Below are 19,261 nucleotides of genomic sequence, written 5' to 3'. Positions count from 1 at the left end.
AAGCACTATCGAATGTGGGGAAAGCTAGGTATATTGTATCTGATTGTGCTTTGGAATTTCTTTTTGGGGTATTCATGTACAACGTTACCTGACACAATCTCACCAAAGCCATGGGGTTCCGCGATATCATAGGTTTCAGGCGTGGGATACATAAGGACAAGGAGGATGCTAACGGTGGTATTCAATTTCTTCGTCTTACAATCTCTTTACCAAAATTTTCCATAACTCTACTCAGACCATGACTATATCAACCTCCACCAAATATCGCGTAGCTGTTACTCAGCATGAACCAGAATGGTTTGATTTACAGAAGTCGGTGGAAAAAACATGTCGTATTATCACAGAGGCTGCAGAAAACGGTGCGCAACTGGTCACATTCGCAGAAGCATTTATTCCAGGCTATCCTGCGTGGATATGGTGAGAAGTTCTGATGTCTAAAATTACATTCCATCTACGATACTAACTGAACAGCAGGACTCGCCCAGTTGACCCAATACTCTCTACCACATACATTAAGAACTCCCTAGTCGTCGATTCTGATGAGATGAGAACCATCCAAAATTGTGCTGCGAAGTATGGAATTGTCGTCTCTTTAGGATTCTCCGAAAATGACAATAACTCATTGTACATTGCGCAAGCTATCATCGATGGCGATGGCACTATAGTCATGAAAAGAAGGAAGCTAAAGGCTACGCATATGGAGCGCACAATATTTGGGGACTCTTCTGGAGATAGCCTTATGAATGTTGCTTCGACTCGCGTTGGAAAGGTTGGAACTCTAGCTTGCTGGGAACATTGTCAACCGTTGTTGAAATATCATACTTTACATCAAAGGGAGCAAATTCATTGCTCGGCATGGCCACCCATTGTTAATCATACTGGTGGACCTGAGCTATGGTCAATGTCTCTGGAAGGTAAAGAGATATAATTTCTCAATTGCAGGGTGTCGCTAACACATATTCTCTAGGGTGTCAAGCCCTTTCTCAAGTATATGCCATTGAATCTCAAACTTTCGTTCTTCATACCACCACTGTCATCACAGAAAAAGGAGTGAGCGCCAATTCTTCGGAAGGAGGATTGTTGATGTCGGCGCCAGGAGGTGGTGCTTCGGTCATTATTGGACCCGATGGACGAGTCGTTTCGACGCCTCTCGAATCCACAACTGAAGGAATTGTCTATGGAGATATCGATCTTGATCAAGCGCTATTTGCGCGCAGCTTCTTGGATATTTGTGGACACTATAGCAGGCCGGATCTTCTATGGCTTGGTTGTGATACTCGTGAACGCAAACTGAGGGTCGAGGAGAAGCTTGAAGTTACGGAGAAGTGGTGAATCCTTGCTGCACTGTCTTTTTAAATGGAAATTCTTCACAAATGATTAGCTAATATTTATTTATGTTTACAACTAGTTATATAACTGGGTTTAAGATGATGTGATCTCCTATTCAATGCTAATCTGCAGTCAATAACTCGCGATGGGTTGAGCGTGACATTTTTTCTCGTTGCCATCTGTTACAGGTTTTAAACACCTCTCTCTCCTAATTACCGAACAAATGACGATTTTTATTAATATGAACCGATTTCTTGACTAAAGTCAGATGTTTCACGGAATACTGATCATTTACCTCCCATTAACTAGGTCTATCTCATGATTGTTCGACATGCTGAGCTCGTAATTCAGAATATCCCCACTGTCACACATCTCTCGCTCTTTGGAGACTAAAAGCAATTGAAATACTTGAAGAGTTATTGGTTTATTTATCAGGATCAACTGTACGACACTCTCTCTAAGATTTGAAAATGTGGTTTCCGCAAATGGACAGCTGCAGTTCCAAAAAGCGGGATTATATGTCTAAAGAGCTCTTGAGCATACATGGCAATATGTACAGCTGCTCATACCCAGATTAAAGCAATCAATTCCGATGACGTCCATTTACCTGGTATAGATTGTCTCTCGTCATTGGTTTGTGGCCTCTCGAATCCCAGCTAATTTCTTCACACATGGAGACTTGTCGTATTATTTATCTATTCCAGGCCAAACGCTCCTCTTACCGAGATTCTGAATATTTTGCTCTTGGTGTTGTGTTCAAGTGGCACTGATAATCCAATGGCGATTGGTGGATGGTATGCAGATGCATCGTAACAACGCCAGGTTCATGCCACGGGCTAATTTACCCCGCTCCCCCTTGTCTACTTTTGTGAAGGGGCAATAATGAAAGAATACCTAGCATATCAATCAACTTTCTACTACGCTAGTTACACCTCCGTATATAAATTGTTGCTCGTCTTCAGTCTTTCGTTATCTTTTGTTTCTTTTATGGTCAGTTGACCATCAAGCCGAGTACTCTCAATGGCAACACAAAGCCCCACGGAAACTACCCCACTACTCAACCCACCACCAGAACCCCAATCTGAGATCCTCTATCCCAATGGCGATACCTCGACTACCAATTTGGCTGTCCCAGACGATCCCTCTACCCTCTATGTATGGATCCTCATGATCGGACCCTTCCTGTCCGCCTTTGTAGCAGCTGTTGATTCCTCCATGATTGCTACACTATCATCACCTATAACCTCCTCATTTGGTTCATTATCTCATCTTCCATGGCTTGCTTCTGCCTACTTCATAGCCAATGCTGCGGTTCAGCCTTTGTCTGGAAAACTTACTGATATTTACGGGAGACGGAGCGGTCTTGTACTCGCCAACATTGTGTTTGCATTGGGAAATTACATGTGCGCAAGTGCGAAAACGGAATGGGTATTGATCGCCGGTAGAGTGGTAGCAGGATTAGGGGGAGGAGGAATTATGGCCATTGCCACTTTTCTCTTGTCGGATCTAGTACCTCTGAGAGATAGGGGTATGTGGCAAGGCATTGGAAATATGATATTAGGCGTAGGATCCGGTATTGGTGGTGTGCTTGGAGGATGGATTAATGATTCTCTAGATTGGAGAGCTACATTTTTATTGCAGATTCCCGTCACGCTGTTGGCTACGATATGGACATGGTTCACTATACGTATACCCACTGTAGATGATGGAGAGGGAAAACCAAAGCTCAAACGGATTGATTATTTGGGTTCAATCAGTTTATTCACAACACTCGTTACATTGCTTCTTGGTATGAGTGCTGGAGGTAACACAGTATCCTGGACCAGTCCTATCGTTCTAATCAGTCTTCCTCTATCCTTGATATCCCTCTTGGTTTTCATCATCACCGAACTCAAATACGCCAAAGAACCAATCATACCCCTTCCTCTCCTCTGTGATCTATCCGTTGCAGGCGGCTGTCTCACAAATGCCTTCTCCTCCGCCTCCCGCTTTGCGATGATATTCTATCTTCCCCTCTTCCTCGAAGCCCAAGGCTACACCGCCACAAAAATTGGCCTCCGTCTAATCCCCGGCTCAATCGGTACAGCCATCGCCTCTATGATTGCTGGAATCATAGTGAGAAGTACTGGGAGGTTCTACAAACTCGGTATCGCATCCCAAGTCATCTATATTCTGGGAATGGCATTTATCTGTACATTTACATTACGCACATCTGCTTGGCCACCCTTCGTCTGTTTCTTCATCATTAATGTTGGATATGGAATTACGCTTACTACCACCATTCTCGCGCTTTTGTCGTCGGTGACAGCGAAAGATCAGGCGGTAATTACATCCGCACTTTTTGCCTTTCGTTCAACTGGAACGGTACTGGGGATTTCAGCGGCGGGACTCACGTTTCAAAATGTGTTGGGCAATTTATTGTGGGAGAAACTAGGGGGTATAGACAATGCAACAGAATGTATCCAGCGAATCATGGATGATTTCAGGGTCGTCAATGGCCTTGAGGAAGGCCTAAAAGAATTGGCTTTGCAAGCTTATATGGGCGCTGTGAGAGCTGTTTTCTTCTTGATGTTGGCATTGGGAGGATTAGCTTTGGTATTTACACTGTTAATTAGGGATCGAGAATTGTCCCAGAGAATGGCACGATGAGTGGCTACTTATTTCCCGAACCTGATTGCAATATTGAATTCATCTGAAAGTCAACATTGAATCAGACACGGAGAGCTCACATCTAATCTATCAGTCTAGAATATCAGACAACAATACCAATCTATCCCCGTTTATGAAAGCTGGGAAATATAGATATCAACTGTTTATTACAGCCGGGAATAGCGGTACACATTATTCAAACTCAAGTCTGAACCACAAATTATTAAATCCATAAATCTAGAACCCCCTTTGAAATATCCAATAGCATTCATATGAAATAGTCCCATCTTATGCAACATTTTATATAACCAGAACAGCATTCTTCGCCAGAGACCACCAACTCTGAAAGGCAGAATCTCTATCCCATCAAATGCGTCACGTCAATTAAATATATCCATCTATCTTCCAAAAACTTCCACATCACATACTCCAGTCAAACTGATCTAAACAACAAGCACACGGCACATTGGCAGAATTCCAAACATGAGAATCAAGACACATATCATGCTTCTCCAGCTGAAAATTCTCATCCGCATAGCAATCATCTTACTATACTCAATTAAGCAGGCCCATGCAGAAGTTGCAGCAGGAGAGAAAATTAAAAACTCCCCAAAAGTTTCCTTGCTTCGGAGGAAGGAACTATTTGGGAAACGCATGGCGCGGGGGTAGGTTGGTAGGTACTTCAATCCGGTCTTCGTGGTATTCCAAACATGCACATGGGCTCGTGAGTCTTCCATCCATCCCACTACAAAATGGAAGCAAATAGGTAGATGATGTATCCCAGATCTGTGAAGCACAGTTTCTAGCAATCAATGAATCGGCTACTGAAGTTTGAAGTGGTCGAACCCCACGATTTGGCTGGAGTAAAAGCTAGATATTCATAATCATGCCCTACTGATCTTGATTCACGCATGCCTAAATATGTGATGCTGCTATTCATCATACTAATAGCCATAACACACATACTCGTGCATCTATGCAATTGTAAGACTTGATTCTTATCCATACAAAAGTAAGGAATAAGAGCGATGTAACACTGGTCGTAAATGATTCTCAGATTATCACGCTTAAACCTACTTCACTGAGCAATGCGAAAGAGTTGGCTTAGGCCCAATAGAACACGTATTGAGAATTTCGATGGATAGCAGTAAATTTACTGTGGATAACAAGCAGAAGATTGAATAGTACACCACTTAGTACCATACGAATAATAGATATGAGGCAAATACATTGCTTTTTTTTTTTTTTTTGAAATGCTCGCTATGCTGCATTCGACACAAGTAACTTCCGTCATCATCATAATACATCCCTGTAATCCACATGCCAATATCTCACTATATAATGTAGCATATACCTAAAGTATTCGCTCCATAGACTTCTTATTGTATTACACTAGCAGCGGCTCTACTCTCAAAACTTCTCGCAGATTCGAGAATGCCACCACTAAATACTATTAAATGGGCATGTGCCGCCCATCTGATCAAAGTTTTCTGTGCCGCTTATTTCCAAATATGTCTATTTTTGGGCCCATCTCATATTCGAAGTCATCATCCGCTTCGAGCTGTGCCCTATCCTCCAATAATTGCCTGCGAGTCATTGGTTCCAGCATGTCAAACTCAAGACTCAGGGATAAATTATGCATATGAGTAATAAGATCTGAGCTTCGTGTAAGGCTCGGTATAGTTGAAAGGGGCTGGGGCGCCATGTTTATATGTAGATCATGCTGCTGTCGAGCTTGGAAGTATGGTAATAAGGCTTTGGTGCTATCCTGATCTTCGTGTGCATCGAGACGATAAAGATTAGTCTCGTGATAATTTGGACCCTGAACTGCACCAATAGCAGGATCTGGATTTATAGTTATAAATTTACTCTGAACAAAATGGTTTGAAATCCCAACCCCTGTGTCGGGGAATTCTTGCACAACGTGGTTTTCTGGAGGATCAGGCTCCGGATGGTGCTTGATTAGCCGGGGACCTCTGAGATGTGAAAGAAAATGATTATTTTTGCCAGGCTGGACCCTTGATGAATCATCAGGCTCTTCGATGTCTGAATTCTCCAGTTCAGGATCATCCTCGCTTCGTGTCAATAAATGAACTTTTCCTGTAGCATCGCCAATAATGAGTTTGGAAAAGTCCGAAGAAAATGCGCCGGCACCTATTCCACCAGAAGCCGCGAGTAATTCACGAACAAATGCCTTCCCGGGCGGTCTCTGTATGTTCCAGGCTTTGACTCTGCCATCAGAAGCACCGGTATAAAATCGGTCAGAAGTTTCTCCCCAAGCAGCAAACTTAACGCCGGTGTCTGCAAGTTCACGAGGAATATCATGATAGGGATTATCAAGCGATTCTTGAATTGGTCAGCAGATGAATTATAAAAGGAAGTTCCAATTCTCACCTCCATGCGGAAGAACGTGAATTGCATCGTCACCAATTGCTCCAGTGTCCCAAACATAAGTATTGCCATCCGTACAGCTAGCCGTTACGTAGCACTGATGAAAGCTATTTGGCCTGTGATTATGTTAGTCGCTGGATTGAAGATTGGAAACACATATTTACATGACTGTTAATTCGTTGATATCCATTGCAGGACAATCAAGAACTCTAATTGGATAGAAAGCGGTATAATTATCATTATCAGTCCTTGCTGCGAATAATCTAACTTGTGTTTTTGCCTCGCTTTTGAAAAGGCCGTAAGACGAGGTGGCGGCGATAAAGGTTGGTTTGGTAGGATGCCAGACAACTTCAAACACATTCTGGGCACGGGCAGAAGCGATAGGAACCTTGGAACCATCAGAGGCATTCCACAAGCATAACTCTCCGCTGTTTCTCTTATCTTCTGGGATATCAATCTCATCATTACTAAAGGAACGTGGTGAGTAGCCAACGAGTAAAAGATTTGAAACACTGTCTGCTCTGCCCCATTGGACAGTAGCAGGGTAGTATGCCCATAAATTGTTATCGTGCAACTCACGTGCTTGCTCGGCGGCTTTCTCGCCATTGTACGTGTGGAATGTCGATTCACTTATATTTTTTGTATCGAGGCGATAGATACGAACAGCGTTATTGTAAACATCAGATGCTGTAGCAACGAAATCATGGTACTCCGAGGTTGTGACAAAATTGACTTTTCCTTCGTGCGGCCAGGTCCCCAATATATCCATGGAAGATCCAGTATCAGATGGTGACACTTTCCAGACCTTCACAGTTCCATCAAAGCTTGCAGTGAAAGTGAGACCACTATTGTGACTGTGAGATATTGCTGAGATAGAGGTATAGATCCAAGGATCCTGAGTTTGCCTCATAGAGTCAAGAGCGTTCTCAACATTGTCTCTCACATTCACGATTGGCCGTGCAATCCGATGATCTGGCATTGCATCCAAGGTCTCTTTGGAAACAGAACCAACTACCAAGTTACCTGGTTTGTTGTATTGCATATTGTGGCTATCAGAATGTGCAGTAGCACCACATACAAAAGCGTCACTACTTGTCCAACTGATGGCCCAAATGTCACCGCAACAATCTGTCCACTCAACCTTTCTTTGCAATGAGTCCTCCAGTGCAGAATTGATCTCTCGCACGTATGATTTATGACCGCCGCAGGATCGAATAGGGGCCATGCCGTGTATTTCACGTTGACCTAAAAGCGCAGAAAACTGTCTAGAGGACCTTTTAGGACCTACCATAAGGGTTCTTGAATTCATCGATACTTCGCCGTTGGCGGCATCTCTGAGAAAAGCAGCCAATGATTCTGGTCCACGACTCTGAATGAGGCTCTGACTGGGATCTTCACATGGTTGCGATATCAATAATGAGACCAATTCAGGCACTTGCAGAATTTGCTTTTGCATTAGTAGTGCCATGCTTGGCTTCCCTCTTAGTTGTGTTTGAGATTTCAAGAATTTTCGGACAATCGATAGTTCTTCCTCACAAAAGTCAATGTGGTAGACGCGCCCGACAAGTACCTCTCTTTCTTGTTCAGAGACGCGTTGGAGGCCACGACGGATTCTCTCACGAGCCCTAGCATCGATATATGGTCGCGGCTGTCCATCAATAGTTAGGCGAAAAAGAGCTGTCTCATGAGAAGATGCCATATTAGCTATATCAAGGTCTGCTTCAACATGCACATCGCTCCTGTCAACTTGCTTGAAAGTAGCAAGTTTCCCACTGTCTGTCTTGGGTAGAGAGCCATCTTGCAGAAACTGAACATCTATTGAAGGAGAATCTAACTCTGTTTGAACAGGTTGAGTTCGAGATCGCGAGCCTCTTTTCGGAAGTGAAACATTATTTGTTCTCTTGGCTTTTCGGTTATCCCCCGGAGTGCTAGCAGCATCAACATCATTGCTGAAGGATGTTGCTGGGCCCAGACTATATGCAACAAACTCGTCTACGTAATGCTTTACTTTCTTTGATATCACATTCTCATCCTCGCGCGACAATCCATATCGATTGAGGTGTTCAAACATAGGACTGTCCACAAGTACGCTAGCAACTGAAGTTCCAATCTCATGGAGTTTCTTGGGGTCTATTGTTTGCTTGTGTCGCACCATCGCAGCATTGATATGAATAAATACCTGATCATGTATTGTCTCCAAAAACCTATCATTGGCCTGTGAAGATACAGAAGTAGGTTGAGAGACGGGAGATTTCGAAGACTCGCTGGTGCTTGAGGTGGCTCGTTTAGGAGCTAGTATAACTGACATCGAAGCTCGTCGAGGTGTAAATTCTTCGTTATCCCCAGTGTGTCTGTTGTAGTGATGAGTAGAGTTCCGCTCTGTTATTCGTCTTGTCGACCGTCGAACATTGTGGGCATTTTCAATCGTAGGGAGCAGCTCTTGATAAGAGATGGTTTCTTGGAGTTGTCCGTCGAGATGTTGAGCGTAGTCCTGGTCGGCCATTCCCCTCTTTGTCCATCGCCTAGGGGCTACATCTTCAATTGTGGGCTGCAGAACCTGATTTGAACTAATCTCCTCAGGGGCCCTCGAAATCCGCCTTCTCTTCGGAGCATGTTCTACTTCAAAGTGTGGCTCTTGTTTAGACAGTGTGCTAATGTCTTTGTTCCCTTCCCGATCCCTTCTTCTAATCGCAGATACATCGGATGATAGTGTCATATTTCTGGACGGAGTATATCTTGTTGCGACTGTAGCGCCTGGTAATATCGGCGCATAAGTGAATCCATTAGAGGTAGGCATTGAAGCTCCTTTTGACTCTGGGTTCTTTGGTAGGATTGGCGCAGAGTGTCTGTCTGAATGAGAGTTCATATACGGTCGTGATTTTCCAGTTGAAGGCGCTGGAAATGTCCCAGGGATTACGAGGCCATGATTTGACGGCAGCAAAAGAGGCGCACCTGGTATTTCCTCGTCGTCTCCTGTCAAATCGATCACCTTGGCACTAATCTTTTATAAGTCGCGTGTGCAAAGTTGGAAGGAAATAATGACTTACGGTTGTCGCGTCATCGGAACCGTGGCCACGGAGCAAGAATCAAGACGCGGTCCGAAGGGAGATGTCGAGGTCCCATAATATACGGCAGAAGCAACAAAAATTGGTGGAATTTAAGAGTTGAATCCGAATTCAAGGGTGTTTGCGGATGTACATCAAACAATAGAGCTAATACTGTTTCTTAGCCAATGCCTTATCGTTATCGTGGGATATCTCTAGCAAAGGGAATGGAATCACCGAATGCGGGGATCACCTGATCTTAACGAAACTCAGCCTTGCTTTTACAGATGCAAGGCTGACACATCATTAATCTCACCACAAACTACTAGGGATATCACCCACTAGGTATTGCTTGCCTTCCGGCCAGCTTGATATTTCCATGCAAGTTTGTCGATTTGGTGACATTTCACTGGCATCATTGTACACATACAAACGTTGACGCAAAATAAAGTCTTTATACCATGATGCTACTTGGCTTGGCTTTACGGTTTCCTTGAGAGACATAAACTTGCTGTTAGAGATAGATAAATGTAGCGACACATTCACAACTGATCCCTTTTCAGAGCTGCTTATGATCATAAGGTTAAGTATAGTCTACATTAGAGATAGAAGTGAAGGGTTTTTGTATAGCACCAAGAATTCGAACATTGACACTCTCATAGATCTCACGGGATTGACTCACCAATCAGAGCCTGTAGGCTCAAGGTAACGATTAAAGCGTCTCACTGTCATAGTTCCATTGCATTGGTATCTCATGGTAGATAGTTCTAGTATCTGAAGAGTTCTAGATTACAAAGCCAAGGGGTGTGCCCAGCTGTCCTTGTTCTGTATTCTGGGAATGATTTGAGTGTCGGATCAATCCTTTAAGCTGGAACCTCAACCTCCTTGCTAATGTCCAATTCCTCATGTCTTCGGAGATCCATTGGCTTTCCAAGGAGTGGGACGACGTATGGGTCGAAAGTTTGCCAGTATGGGTTCTCGAGATGGTATTTTTGGCTCTGTAATTGTAGAATTAGTATCATGTTAATAGAGATATGGCACATGGGACTAGAGTGCACATACACTTTCTTGTTCGAATCTCTCTACAATGGTAAATGCTCTAGGGTCGTGGACATCTTGCATGACAATCCAGTCAACTGTTTCCTTGTCCTGCTTGTAGACTCGGGATGCTTCAATGAGCTTGGCCTTGATGCGGGGTATAGACTCTGGGTGCTCGTTGGCATAGAGGTGAACGGTCAAAGTGTAAACCATTTTGAAGATGATTCTTTGTCAAGGCTCTGCGGAGTGATTGACGAGATATAGCCTGTGGATGTTTTTGAGGTTAAGAGTCAAGTTGTCAGTTTGTCAGTTGGTAAATTTAACACTTCTTGTAAAGGAAAGAGAAGTTTTGGAGGGGCTGCATCGATTAGGCTTGAGCTTGTAGCTTAAATGTGGAACAAGAAAGGAAGGGCCGATGAATGGAACCCAAAATCATGTATATAGAAAGTATATGTATCCACCAAGTAGACGTCAACCTGAACGCTTTTTGCTGTCCCAATTCGAATTTCTGGCGAGCTGCAATTGATCAAAGCTCCAAGGAAGCGGCATATATAACATATCAAAATCATGATTCACGCTTTCCAAACTCCTGAGACAATTTTGAGTGATATAATCACGTGACAAACGAAAGCTTTGTCCCTCGTCATCGTTGCCGCTGATACTCCGTAGGGCGTGCTAAATTGGTCCAAGTACCTTGTACCGTTCGTTACTCGACGTCACATACACATAGATTCCGAATCCACAAATCGCAAATGTAAAATCATACTTCTCAGACAAGTACCCAGAATTTACCTAGATATCTAAGTAATACGTACGGCGAGATTATTGATATGAAGTCCAATACTTCTCAAGTACCAGAGCTTCCTGGATACTATTACGGTACCTTAACCTTATCCGAATATCTTCGCTTTACACTCAATTGACTAAAAATACTCTTAGATAGCGAAAAGAAGAAGTATTTTAAGATACAAGCAAATGCACCATCAGGTTCTGCATATTCTTCTCACGACGTGAAGAGACGCAAGCTTGACGACGAGAACAGCAAAGCCGAATCTCTAAGAGTCCAGCGAAATGTTGGTCGTATCAAGAGAGCAAAGATTCTTGAGTCTCCAATGGCTGGTGCTATTTTGTCTAGGGAATTTGGAAAGCCTTGTTTAAACACTGTTGCTGCCTCCCATTATGCTCAAAGCCTCTCTACAGCGTTTGCGGTTGATTATTACCCACAGGACAACCGAGCAAGCGGCGCCTACCTTTTCGACGTGAGCGGATATACTAACGTGTCTGATCCTAAAGTTCTCATGTCTTATGGTACGTTTAATTCTTCAGCGTTCCGATTCGAATTTGACAACTGGATGGCCGTTCGGGCTTGAATGCTTTTTTCTTCGATATCCCAAGCCAAATTGATATCCAAACTGTTACTTTGGCGTGCGCTGTAACCTGTTCATCGTGCAGAGCTATTACAATTTCATTCATGAATTACTTCTCAACTGACAATTCCTAAGCTGCCAATAACACAATTTTACACCTTTCATACGACTATGGAAGAAAGGCAAAAGACAAACAACGAGTACCAAATGTATTCGGTTCTCATTTTAGATTTCAGAGGTCCTACAACCTGGGTTTTCCACCGGGCCAATCCACTTCCATCAGTGCTAATGAGTCAATTGGGCACGTTGTGACGACGTGGTCAGGTGTACCTGCCTCTAGAGCAGTCGTAGTTAGTCCGTTTCCCCCGCCCGAACTTCGACGTAAGTCATTCCAGAATTTGTTTGCATGTGAATAGATTGAAAGACCAATATATTCATTACTCAAGTTTGCTCACCCAGACTTCTACTCTTGATATGTAGGTTATATGCGGACACAGTTAACATTACCTCAGCTCATCCTATGAAATCCGACATCCATCTCAGTCCTGGGACCAAGCGAGGTCCAGTCGATGTCCTCTCATCTGCCTCAGCGCCTGCAATTTCCCCGGATGCATTTGTCATTGGTACGAGCAAAGGTATTCTTCGGATCAATCAAAATATGGACATGTCCTGGATTCGGACTTTCAACACAAAGGACCACTATTACAGCGATGTATTCGCAGTGCAATACCATTTAAATCACAAGGATATCATCCTAACGGGTGAACGAAGAGGTATTCTCAGTCTTTTAGATCTCCGAACATCCCAGTCTGGGCCCATCGCAAAAATTCAACACACAAGCGGCATCGCGGAAATCAAGTCTCTCGATGAACACCGCGTTCTTGTTGCGGGCTGTGCATCCGATCTTTGCCAATACGATAGACGATTTATCAAGCCAAATACTCACCTCTCTCACACATTAAAACACACTAAGAACACTACAGCTCCTACAACGCCTTATCTGACTTACCCCGATTACCGAAACAACGGCCGGCTGAACATTGAGCTAGACATTGACCTAGAGCTTGGTATCATTGCAGTGGCAGACGACGTTTCGCCAACCGATGCCGAAGCAAGGATCAAGATTTTCTCTCTACACGGTGCGCAAGTTTTACACGAACACACGATTCGAACCGATGTTCCCAACATGGGTTGTGTAAAATTCGTACAGGATACATTCAACGAACCCAAAAGTATCTGGGCAACGTTTGCACAGAGGATCGTGAGGCTCTCCCTCGATGATAATCATAATATCCCATCTTTCAAAGCGAGCACTACTTGGCTATCAGGAGTATGAAGAGTTTCGAAACTTGCTCAAAAGATTGATACATAGAGAAAGGAGTGATGGAATATCTGGAAAATAACACGAAGTTCTATTACTGCACATTGCACAGAATACTCCTACACATTACCTCCTTGGATACCCGGAGTTTCAGGAGTTGCGGAGAGCATCGGAGCCTCAAAAAAAAAGAAGAGAATTAAATACGGAGTTCTGCTACTTCATCTATTCAATTGTTGGACACACTACTTGCACATCAGATGCGATATGTTCTACGGAGTTGCAGGAGTTGCTACTAGTTAATTGCTTACTTAGAGAATTGGGACCTTACGTGTAGGAATATGGATTTCCTAGAGATTATGGAGAATACCTATTGGAGTTCTGTCATTTCATTTCATTTCATCCACGTCCATGTTTCTTTCACATTCTGTATATCACTCACTAATTTCCTCATTGGTAAGATTTGACGAGGAGAGGAGAGAAATGGGAAGGGAAGGGAAGGAAACAATTAAGAAAGGTGGGTTTATACGCTGGCGTAATCTTGATATTTCCTGGCTCCATGGCGGTACATAACTTTGTGTATACCCCGCATTAGAAGGGCTCCCATGGCCTACATACCTCTATTACTCGTTAACTACTTCCTATTTGTGGTAATATCGAATGGAATTCTTGACAAACTATGCAAAAATCTCCAAAAATTTTAGTAGTAGCTGTAATCATTCCAACACCACGGCAGAGAGCACAGTAAATCCGACTCACACAAGTCAAACATAGGCATCCAATAAAACACTTTCTTACGAATATGACAACTATAAGATCGTGAGAAATTTCCAATCATCGCTATTACACACTTTTATTTCCATGCGTTTGCATGAAACGCTGTACCCAGTATCCATGTCCAATGTATGATAACCATAACCGGTCCCAACCATCGTGATATCTTCAACTTTCCATATTACTTTCTACGTCACTATCTATCTCTTCTCTCTGTCTTGTCCTACGTACACCGGACTTCCATCCTTTATGCAAACTATCATCTTCCACAGACGCTTGCTGTAGCCATCAAACAAAAGCTTGAGTTGATCCAAGTCTCCAAATTCCTCCTATTCGTGTTCCTATACACTGTTTCCCAATGTCATTTCTGTTTCTGCACAAAAAATTTAAAGGTCAAGAACTCAACATCCACCCAACATTTTCAACATACATGATAAAGTCGAAGAATTTAAACCGAGGGGCATCACCTCGCTTCTCCCATATCGTTCAGTTTTGCAAAATAAGTGTTAGTATTCGAAATTATTGAAGACGTTTTCTTTTGCGATCTTCTTCCCTTAACATTTCTTCCTCGTGTTCTTCTGCGCGTTCTGCAGTTTCGGCCGGGTTTAGAATATGTGCCATACTTCCTCGCCGAGTAGGGGGTCCCGAGTTATCTCTGAAAAGACCTGGTCTTTCTCTATCCTTAGATCCGCCCCAGGACCAGCTATTTAGATGTTCTGCTGGGTTTCCGTTTGTGTATGGAGGAGTTGTTGGACGAGACATGCTGTGGCCATGTGTTGCTCCGGCGAGTGAGTACATGCTAAAACTATCGCGAATTCGTTGATCCTCGTTGGCCATGTGTGTTGCTGTTCTCTTGGGAGACGATGGATATTGTGACGACGATTGGCCTGACGCGAAAGGGGATGAGGTGGGTTGCCATCCGACTACGTTACGAATATCAGCAGAAGTGTGGCGGCGTGACAAATTAGTTGGTGGTGATGATGCATTAGCGAGTGGGTGGGGTGGGGGTGCGGGTGCGGGTGCGGGTGGTGGCGCTTGGGCTCTCAGTGAACTTGGTGAGGGTTGTCCCGTACCTGTACCTCCAATCGAGCCATACCCTCTACGGGCAGAGAGAGACAAATGTGATGGAATAGGAGGTCGATGGAAATTTTGGCGAGGTGGAACTCCAAGGAATGACGAGCGACGAGGGTCATCTTGGGGTACCTGGCGAGGCGATGGGGGATTGTCCAATGTCAAATTCGAGAAATATGGTCGGCTACTTGAGGTGGGGGGTTCGTTCACTTCTTCCATGCCTCTGATGGTTCCCAGTTGTCGCTGGATTTCGTCTTGCATAGTAGCAACTGTAGTGTGTCAACAATCAAGACAGTGGCTTGGAAGTTACAGAATACATACCATCGCGATGTAAACCTGAATCTGCACCAGATAAAGAGGCAATCATCCTAGACATCTCATAATTCATCTATTCAAAATTAGTCATCGCTCCTTCTTGTTTCAACGCCGATAATAGTTACCTGTAGGACACGAGTCAGGATGTCCATTATACCCTGGTGCCTAACGTGGAAAAATTGTTGATTCTCGGCTTCTCTCGCCTGTTTAGCATGCATATCAAAAAGACCATGTTCCAATTGTATCAATCTAGACTCTGTTGATTCCTGGATTGGTTGAATTGGCTCCCCTGGAGTTCCAGGCTGCGAAAGCGGTGGTTTAGGGGCAGAGTATGAGTCTCGATGAACGAGAGATTGTCGCGAAGCCCGTCGTCTAATCTCCCTCAAACCAACGACATCTCCGCGCTTGAAACTGTTTTGTCCATGTTTAAATTCCCATAGCGGCGTTTCCGGCGCATTTTGGTGGAAGACATCGCTGACTGCATTTCTATTAGCGAGAATAACCGATGAGCAAATTGGATAGCCAACCTTTGTGAAATCCGTACATATTGAGCTGGCGTACGAATGAGGAGATGTTGGTATGTTTAAAGTATTGCCTACAACTCATGAGCAAAGGATACAGCCCGAAGTGCGTCCGTCTACTTACGAAAGGACTTTTGAAAAGTCGCTGGATGGCGACATTACGAAGCTATCCTGGGTAGCAGACCAGGAGATGAGATGTCGAATATTAACATCTTCCAACATACTGGCACACAATCAGTATTTGAAAACTAGTGATAGGTTCTCTTGAGCTCCAACCTGTATAGTTTGTGAATAAACGCAGTTTGCACTACTTTTGGCTGAATACCTCCCCCAGCTGCAGCCGCGGCAGCTGCACTAGGAGTCGCCAAGCTGCCTGAGCTGGGTTGATCATCCACAATCATGTGTTCTTGCAAGCCGTTTGCTTCGTTATCGGGACTTGTCCTTGAGGGGGGTCCCATTATCGCGCTACCGGGAGGCGTAACATCCATTGCGTCGCCAGATGAAGCGGGGGGTTGTAGAGTGGGTTGTTGAATGATTGGGACTGTTCGAGCGGGAATTTGGCCTAGACTGGGGCCATTGATGTAGGAGTGTTGCTGCCCTCGATCATCCATAACATCCATCTTCGCGATATCTGAGTACTGCAATGTATCTCAATCTCGTGTGTAATTAATAGGAATCGGGCTTCTAGACACGTCGTGCTTGATTAAAACCAGAACAGTAAGGCGGCGCAGGTGAAATGCGATAGGGGGGAAACACACCTCATCGCATGCGAGAGTTGACGGAGCTCTGAATTGGCAGAAATTCAGATGATGATGTTAGAAATGGCTTCTTTGTCCGATGCTACTTGCTATCCTGCAACTTCCCGAGACACCTCAGCCTCGCTGCACGCTCAAGTGGTAACAGATGGCAGGAGATGTGATCTCCGGTGATATGCGAGTCTTATCGAAACAATCTTGAGTACGACGACAATTAATCTGGATGCTATCAAATAGAAGTTGAGCAGTGTGCGGGTGGACTATCTCATCTGGTGAGTTGTGGTGTGAAGTCGTAGGGAGGACCGTTGAGCAAGTGCCGATTACAGATAATGAGATCCGAACCTCAATGTGAAGAGACTGCTTGGCTGATTGAGAGTCCAAGTGCGAGGACGGCAGGCGAAGAAGATGTCAACAATGGATGTATATAAAATGCTACAGCCGAAACTCGGATGAGCGTCTGGAAAGGGATTTGGACGTGAATAATCGTACGAAGCGTAGGAAATGGAATAAATGTGATAAATGTGATAAATGTGAATGTCAAATGTCATTTGCAGATCTGGTAGAGCAGATGTGGATGTGGATGGTAAAGAACATTGAATGATGTTTAACCAGGATAAGCTATACCGGATATGAATGAAGAGCCCCGCTGGGAATTTAAAAAAAAAATACTTTAGTTCCCCGATATCGTCTTGGGTCGTTCTAGGTATTACATTTGATGGGCCGGAGGAGAACTAGTCGTTTTGCAGTAATAAATGCGCACATGCGGTAAATGCAAAGCAACGCTGGATCCATTTGTTGACGGATGCAATAAATGCAATATGTGTGATGAATAGGAATCTCGCGAACCTCAAGGGTTATCCACACCCTGAACATTGAACATTGGGAAAGAGAAGAAAAAAAGGGGGGAGCGACGAGCAACCTCGGCCAAAAGCGTCAGTTGCGAGAAAAAGAAAGAAAAAAGGCAGAGGTACGATATACGATACACGGAGGCGACACCAAATATAATATGGTGCGTATTGGCTGTAGGGTGCGTCCCATGCACGATCAATCATTTCACGGGGCGCGGTGGTGACGGTGACGGGTGACGGGTTACGGGTTCTGGGTTGCGACTATCATTCTCTGCTCTTGGGACCATCGGCCATGCCATCTCATGAGCATGCACACGAGTGTCCTGCCATTCTAGAAGCACACAACCCCTTTCGAATGCTACATCGTACGGGACATGGAAGCAGCAAAGAAGGAAGAGGGTGCGGCGGCTACGGGAGATGGGAGCTAAACGTTCAGAGCACGGATGAATAAGGGGGCTGTTGTTCCTAGACTTGCATCGCTTTCTCGACATGGAGCTCTTGGTGCGCACGTATAGAAAAGGTGGAAAAGGTGGAAAAGGTGGAAACTGTGGAAAAGGTGGATCGGATGGAGACGGCTGACGGAGAACTGATCTTAGCCATACTAGCACCACGCTCTCCTTCCGTAAGGACTCAGGAGTGCGTGGGTAGCATGAGATGGCGCGGTGGAGAGGATTTCCAGTCCGTAGTCGTAGTCATGATTCGAAGACAAATAGGGGGATGCAAATTCCAATCCTTCAACTTCCTGGCCCCCAAAGCATAATCGACTCGGGAATCTACCCAGGATGCCTCGACCTTTGCGGTAAGATGTTACGAATCTGCTAGCTGGAGCTGCCGTGTTGAGTGCGTGTGTTCCTACAACACACCACACATCTCGACTTGCAATCTGGACAAATTAACTTTCAAGATCTGTTCGTCCTACGCTCCAATCCCGAATAGCGCATTGGTCATGAAACAGCTTGGGCATCACAAGCACGGCCATCATAACGATTCCTGGAGTCCTGGTAGACTAACACATGTTTTACCAAAGTATATCTAACTCGCAATGATATTCCAATAACTCTAAAGAACGGCTGGCAGGTCATCTGCGGTCATCTGTATTGCCCAGACCTCGAAGCTTAATGAAGTTCAGACCAACAGGTCTCATATCATGTTCGACGCGCCGCAATTAGAACAAAATGAACTTCATTCGAAGTATCAACTCGGTCACATGTGTGAAACGACACAACTAGGTACGAAGTAGTCTACATGCTGTGCTAAGATTTCTGCAGGTCCAGATAAAGGCTCCGGATGAGATCGATACCTATGAAAGGGCCTATCTAATACACTGTGCCATGTGAACTAATATGTAAGCCTTGTATTTCTCACTCGCCCACTATCAGAGCTATCAGCGATAGAGTATGTTTGTCGGAAGTATCAGGAGCCGTCTTCACATCTCGATCAATCGTGTAACATCTTTCTGGCGCGGTAATATGTGGAGAGTGGCTCTCCCGTCATCAATTCATTCGGAACAGGAAGCAATGTTTCTGCCATTCTCGTTGGTGGTTTGGCCTGATTCAGCTGATTCCTGATATTACATGTACTTGACATTTACAGTGCTCGTCCAACAGCCCCTGGGATGACGGTGATACTGGAATTGATTTGAACGACCGCCCTGAAGTTTGAAAAGGGGTTATGCGTCAAACATTGGTCGAAACATCATGATGAACGTGTTGTAGATTGAAGTACCAATCAACACGGTGAAAACACTAACTTCCAGAGCTCTTGACCCGCGGCTTGATGTTCGGGAAGCTCAATTGGAAAAAATTAATCTCATAAAAGATCTCAACTCGACATCCACCCTC

General features: G+C 44.4%; 6 protein-coding genes across 9 annotated transcripts; 3 read left to right on the top strand and 3 right to left on the bottom strand.

Annotated features, from left to right (window-relative positions):
- The first annotated feature begins 16 nt into the window (after positions 1–16).
- BCIN_02g03010 (hypothetical protein) lies at positions 17–1,460 on the top strand. Its single transcript, XM_001547013.2, has 3 exons — positions 17–417; positions 475–914; positions 968–1,460. The coding sequence occupies exons 1-3, from the start codon at positions 239–241 to the stop codon at positions 1,330–1,332; spliced, it is 984 nt and encodes a 327-aa protein (XP_001547063.1). The 5' UTR covers positions 17–238; the 3' UTR covers positions 1,333–1,460.
- A 727-nt stretch (positions 1,461–2,187) lies between these two features.
- BCIN_02g03000 (hypothetical protein) lies at positions 2,188–4,249 on the top strand. Its single transcript, XM_024691220.1, has one exon. The coding sequence runs from the start codon at positions 2,350–2,352 to the stop codon at positions 3,976–3,978; it is 1,629 nt and encodes a 542-aa protein (XP_024546990.1). The 5' UTR covers positions 2,188–2,349; the 3' UTR covers positions 3,979–4,249.
- Positions 4,250–5,232: 983 nt separating this feature from the next.
- On the bottom strand, positions 5,233–9,633 carry BCIN_02g02990 (hypothetical protein). The gene is made up of 4 exons (XM_024691219.1): positions 9,417–9,633; positions 6,534–9,365; positions 6,373–6,485; positions 5,233–6,324 (listed from the first exon to the last, which is right to left on the bottom strand). Exons 1-4 carry the CDS (start codon positions 9,428–9,430, stop codon positions 5,459–5,461), a joined length of 3,825 nt encoding a protein of 1,274 aa, XP_024546989.1. The 5' UTR covers positions 9,431–9,633; the 3' UTR covers positions 5,233–5,458.
- Positions 9,634–10,133: 500 nt separating this feature from the next.
- BCIN_02g02980 (hypothetical protein) lies at positions 10,134–11,007 on the bottom strand. The gene is made up of 2 exons (XM_001547010.2): positions 10,476–11,007; positions 10,134–10,411 (listed from the first exon to the last, which is right to left on the bottom strand). The coding sequence occupies exons 1-2, from the start codon at positions 10,662–10,664 to the stop codon at positions 10,277–10,279; spliced, it is 324 nt and encodes a 107-aa protein (XP_001547060.1). The 5' UTR covers positions 10,665–11,007; the 3' UTR covers positions 10,134–10,276.
- A 126-nt stretch (positions 11,008–11,133) lies between these two features.
- BCIN_02g02970 (hypothetical protein) lies at positions 11,134–13,811 on the top strand. The gene is made up of 4 exons (XM_024691218.1): positions 11,134–11,330; positions 11,391–11,759; positions 11,954–12,199; positions 12,331–13,811. Exons 1-4 carry the CDS (start codon positions 11,282–11,284, stop codon positions 13,152–13,154), a joined length of 1,488 nt encoding a protein of 495 aa, XP_024546988.1. The 5' UTR covers positions 11,134–11,281; the 3' UTR covers positions 13,155–13,811.
- A 128-nt stretch (positions 13,812–13,939) lies between these two features.
- BCIN_02g02960 (hypothetical protein) lies at positions 13,940–16,766 on the bottom strand. 4 transcript variants are annotated; one of them, XM_024691215.1, is made up of 8 exons: positions 16,576–16,766; positions 16,094–16,501; positions 15,942–16,040; positions 15,824–15,891; positions 15,422–15,774; positions 15,303–15,369; positions 14,984–15,250; positions 13,940–14,833 (listed from the first exon to the last, which is right to left on the bottom strand). In XM_024691215.1, exons 2-8 carry the CDS (start codon positions 16,435–16,437, stop codon positions 14,430–14,432), a joined length of 1,602 nt encoding a protein of 533 aa, XP_024546985.1. In that variant the 5' UTR covers positions 16,438–16,501; positions 16,576–16,766; the 3' UTR covers positions 13,940–14,429. The 4 variants fall into 4 exon arrangements, with proteins under 4 accessions (XP_024546985.1, XP_024546986.1, XP_024546984.1 ...); XM_024691216.1 differs by having other exon boundaries at positions 16,094–16,766; XM_024691214.1 differs by having other exon boundaries at positions 13,940–15,250.
- Between the last annotated feature and the right edge of the window lie 2,495 nt (positions 16,767–19,261).

Source organism: Botrytis cinerea, chromosome 2 (assembly GCF_000143535.2).
Source record: "Botrytis cinerea B05.10 chromosome 2, complete sequence".
Lineage (NCBI taxonomy): Eukaryota > Fungi > Ascomycota > Leotiomycetes > Helotiales > Sclerotiniaceae > Botrytis > Botrytis cinerea.
The sequence above is the reverse complement of the archived record's forward strand: the minus strand, read 5'-3'. Positions and strand labels throughout refer to the sequence as shown.

Bases quoted from the DNA above. Each gene is read 5' to 3' on its own strand.
- BCIN_02g03010 (XM_001547013.2), top strand. From the start codon at position 239: ATGACTATATCAACCTCCACCAAATATCGCGTAGCTGTTACTCAGCAT. The intron at 418-474 runs GTGAGAAGTTCT...ACTGAACAGCAG, and splicing joins GGCTATCCTGCGTGGATATG to GACTCGCCCAGTTGACCCAA. The intron at 915-967 runs GTAAAGAGATAT...CATATTCTCTAG, and splicing joins ATGGTCAATGTCTCTGGAAG to GGTGTCAAGCCCTTTCTCAA.
- BCIN_02g03000 (XM_024691220.1), top strand. From the start codon at position 2,350: ATGGCAACACAAAGCCCCACGGAAACTACCCCACTACTCAACCCACCA.
- BCIN_02g02990 (XM_024691219.1), bottom strand. The intron at 6,486-6,533 runs GTAAATATGTGT...ACATAATCACAG, and splicing joins ATCAACGAATTAACAGTCAT to GCCAAATAGCTTTCATCAGT. The intron at 6,325-6,372 runs GTGAGAATTGGA...GACCAATTCAAG, and splicing joins TCACGTTCTTCCGCATGGAG to AATCGCTTGATAATCCCTAT.
- BCIN_02g02980 (XM_001547010.2), bottom strand. From the start codon at position 10,664: ATGGTTTACACTTTGACCGTTCACCTCTATGCCAACGAGCACCCAGAG. The intron at 10,412-10,475 runs GTATGTGCACTC...CTACAATTACAG, and splicing joins AGAGATTCGAACAAGAAAGT to AGCCAAAAATACCATCTCGA.
- BCIN_02g02970 (XM_024691218.1), top strand. From the start codon at position 11,282: ATGAAGTCCAATACTTCTCAAGTACCAGAGCTTCCTGGATACTATTAC. The intron at 11,760-11,953 runs GTACGTTTAATT...ACAATTCCTAAG, and splicing joins TAAAGTTCTCATGTCTTATG to CTGCCAATAACACAATTTTA. The intron at 12,200-12,330 runs GTAAGTCATTCC...ACATTACCTCAG, and splicing joins TCCCCCGCCCGAACTTCGAC to CTCATCCTATGAAATCCGAC.
- BCIN_02g02960 (XM_024691217.1), bottom strand. From the start codon at position 16,437: ATGGATGTTATGGATGATCGAGGGCAGCAACACTCCTACATCAATGGC. The intron at 15,775-15,823 runs GTTGGCTATCCA...ATAGAAATGCAG, and splicing joins TATGTACGGATTTCACAAAG to TCAGCGATGTCTTCCACCAA. The intron at 15,370-15,421 runs GTAACTATTATC...AATTTTGAATAG, and splicing joins TCCTGACTCGTGTCCTACAG to ATGAATTATGAGATGTCTAG.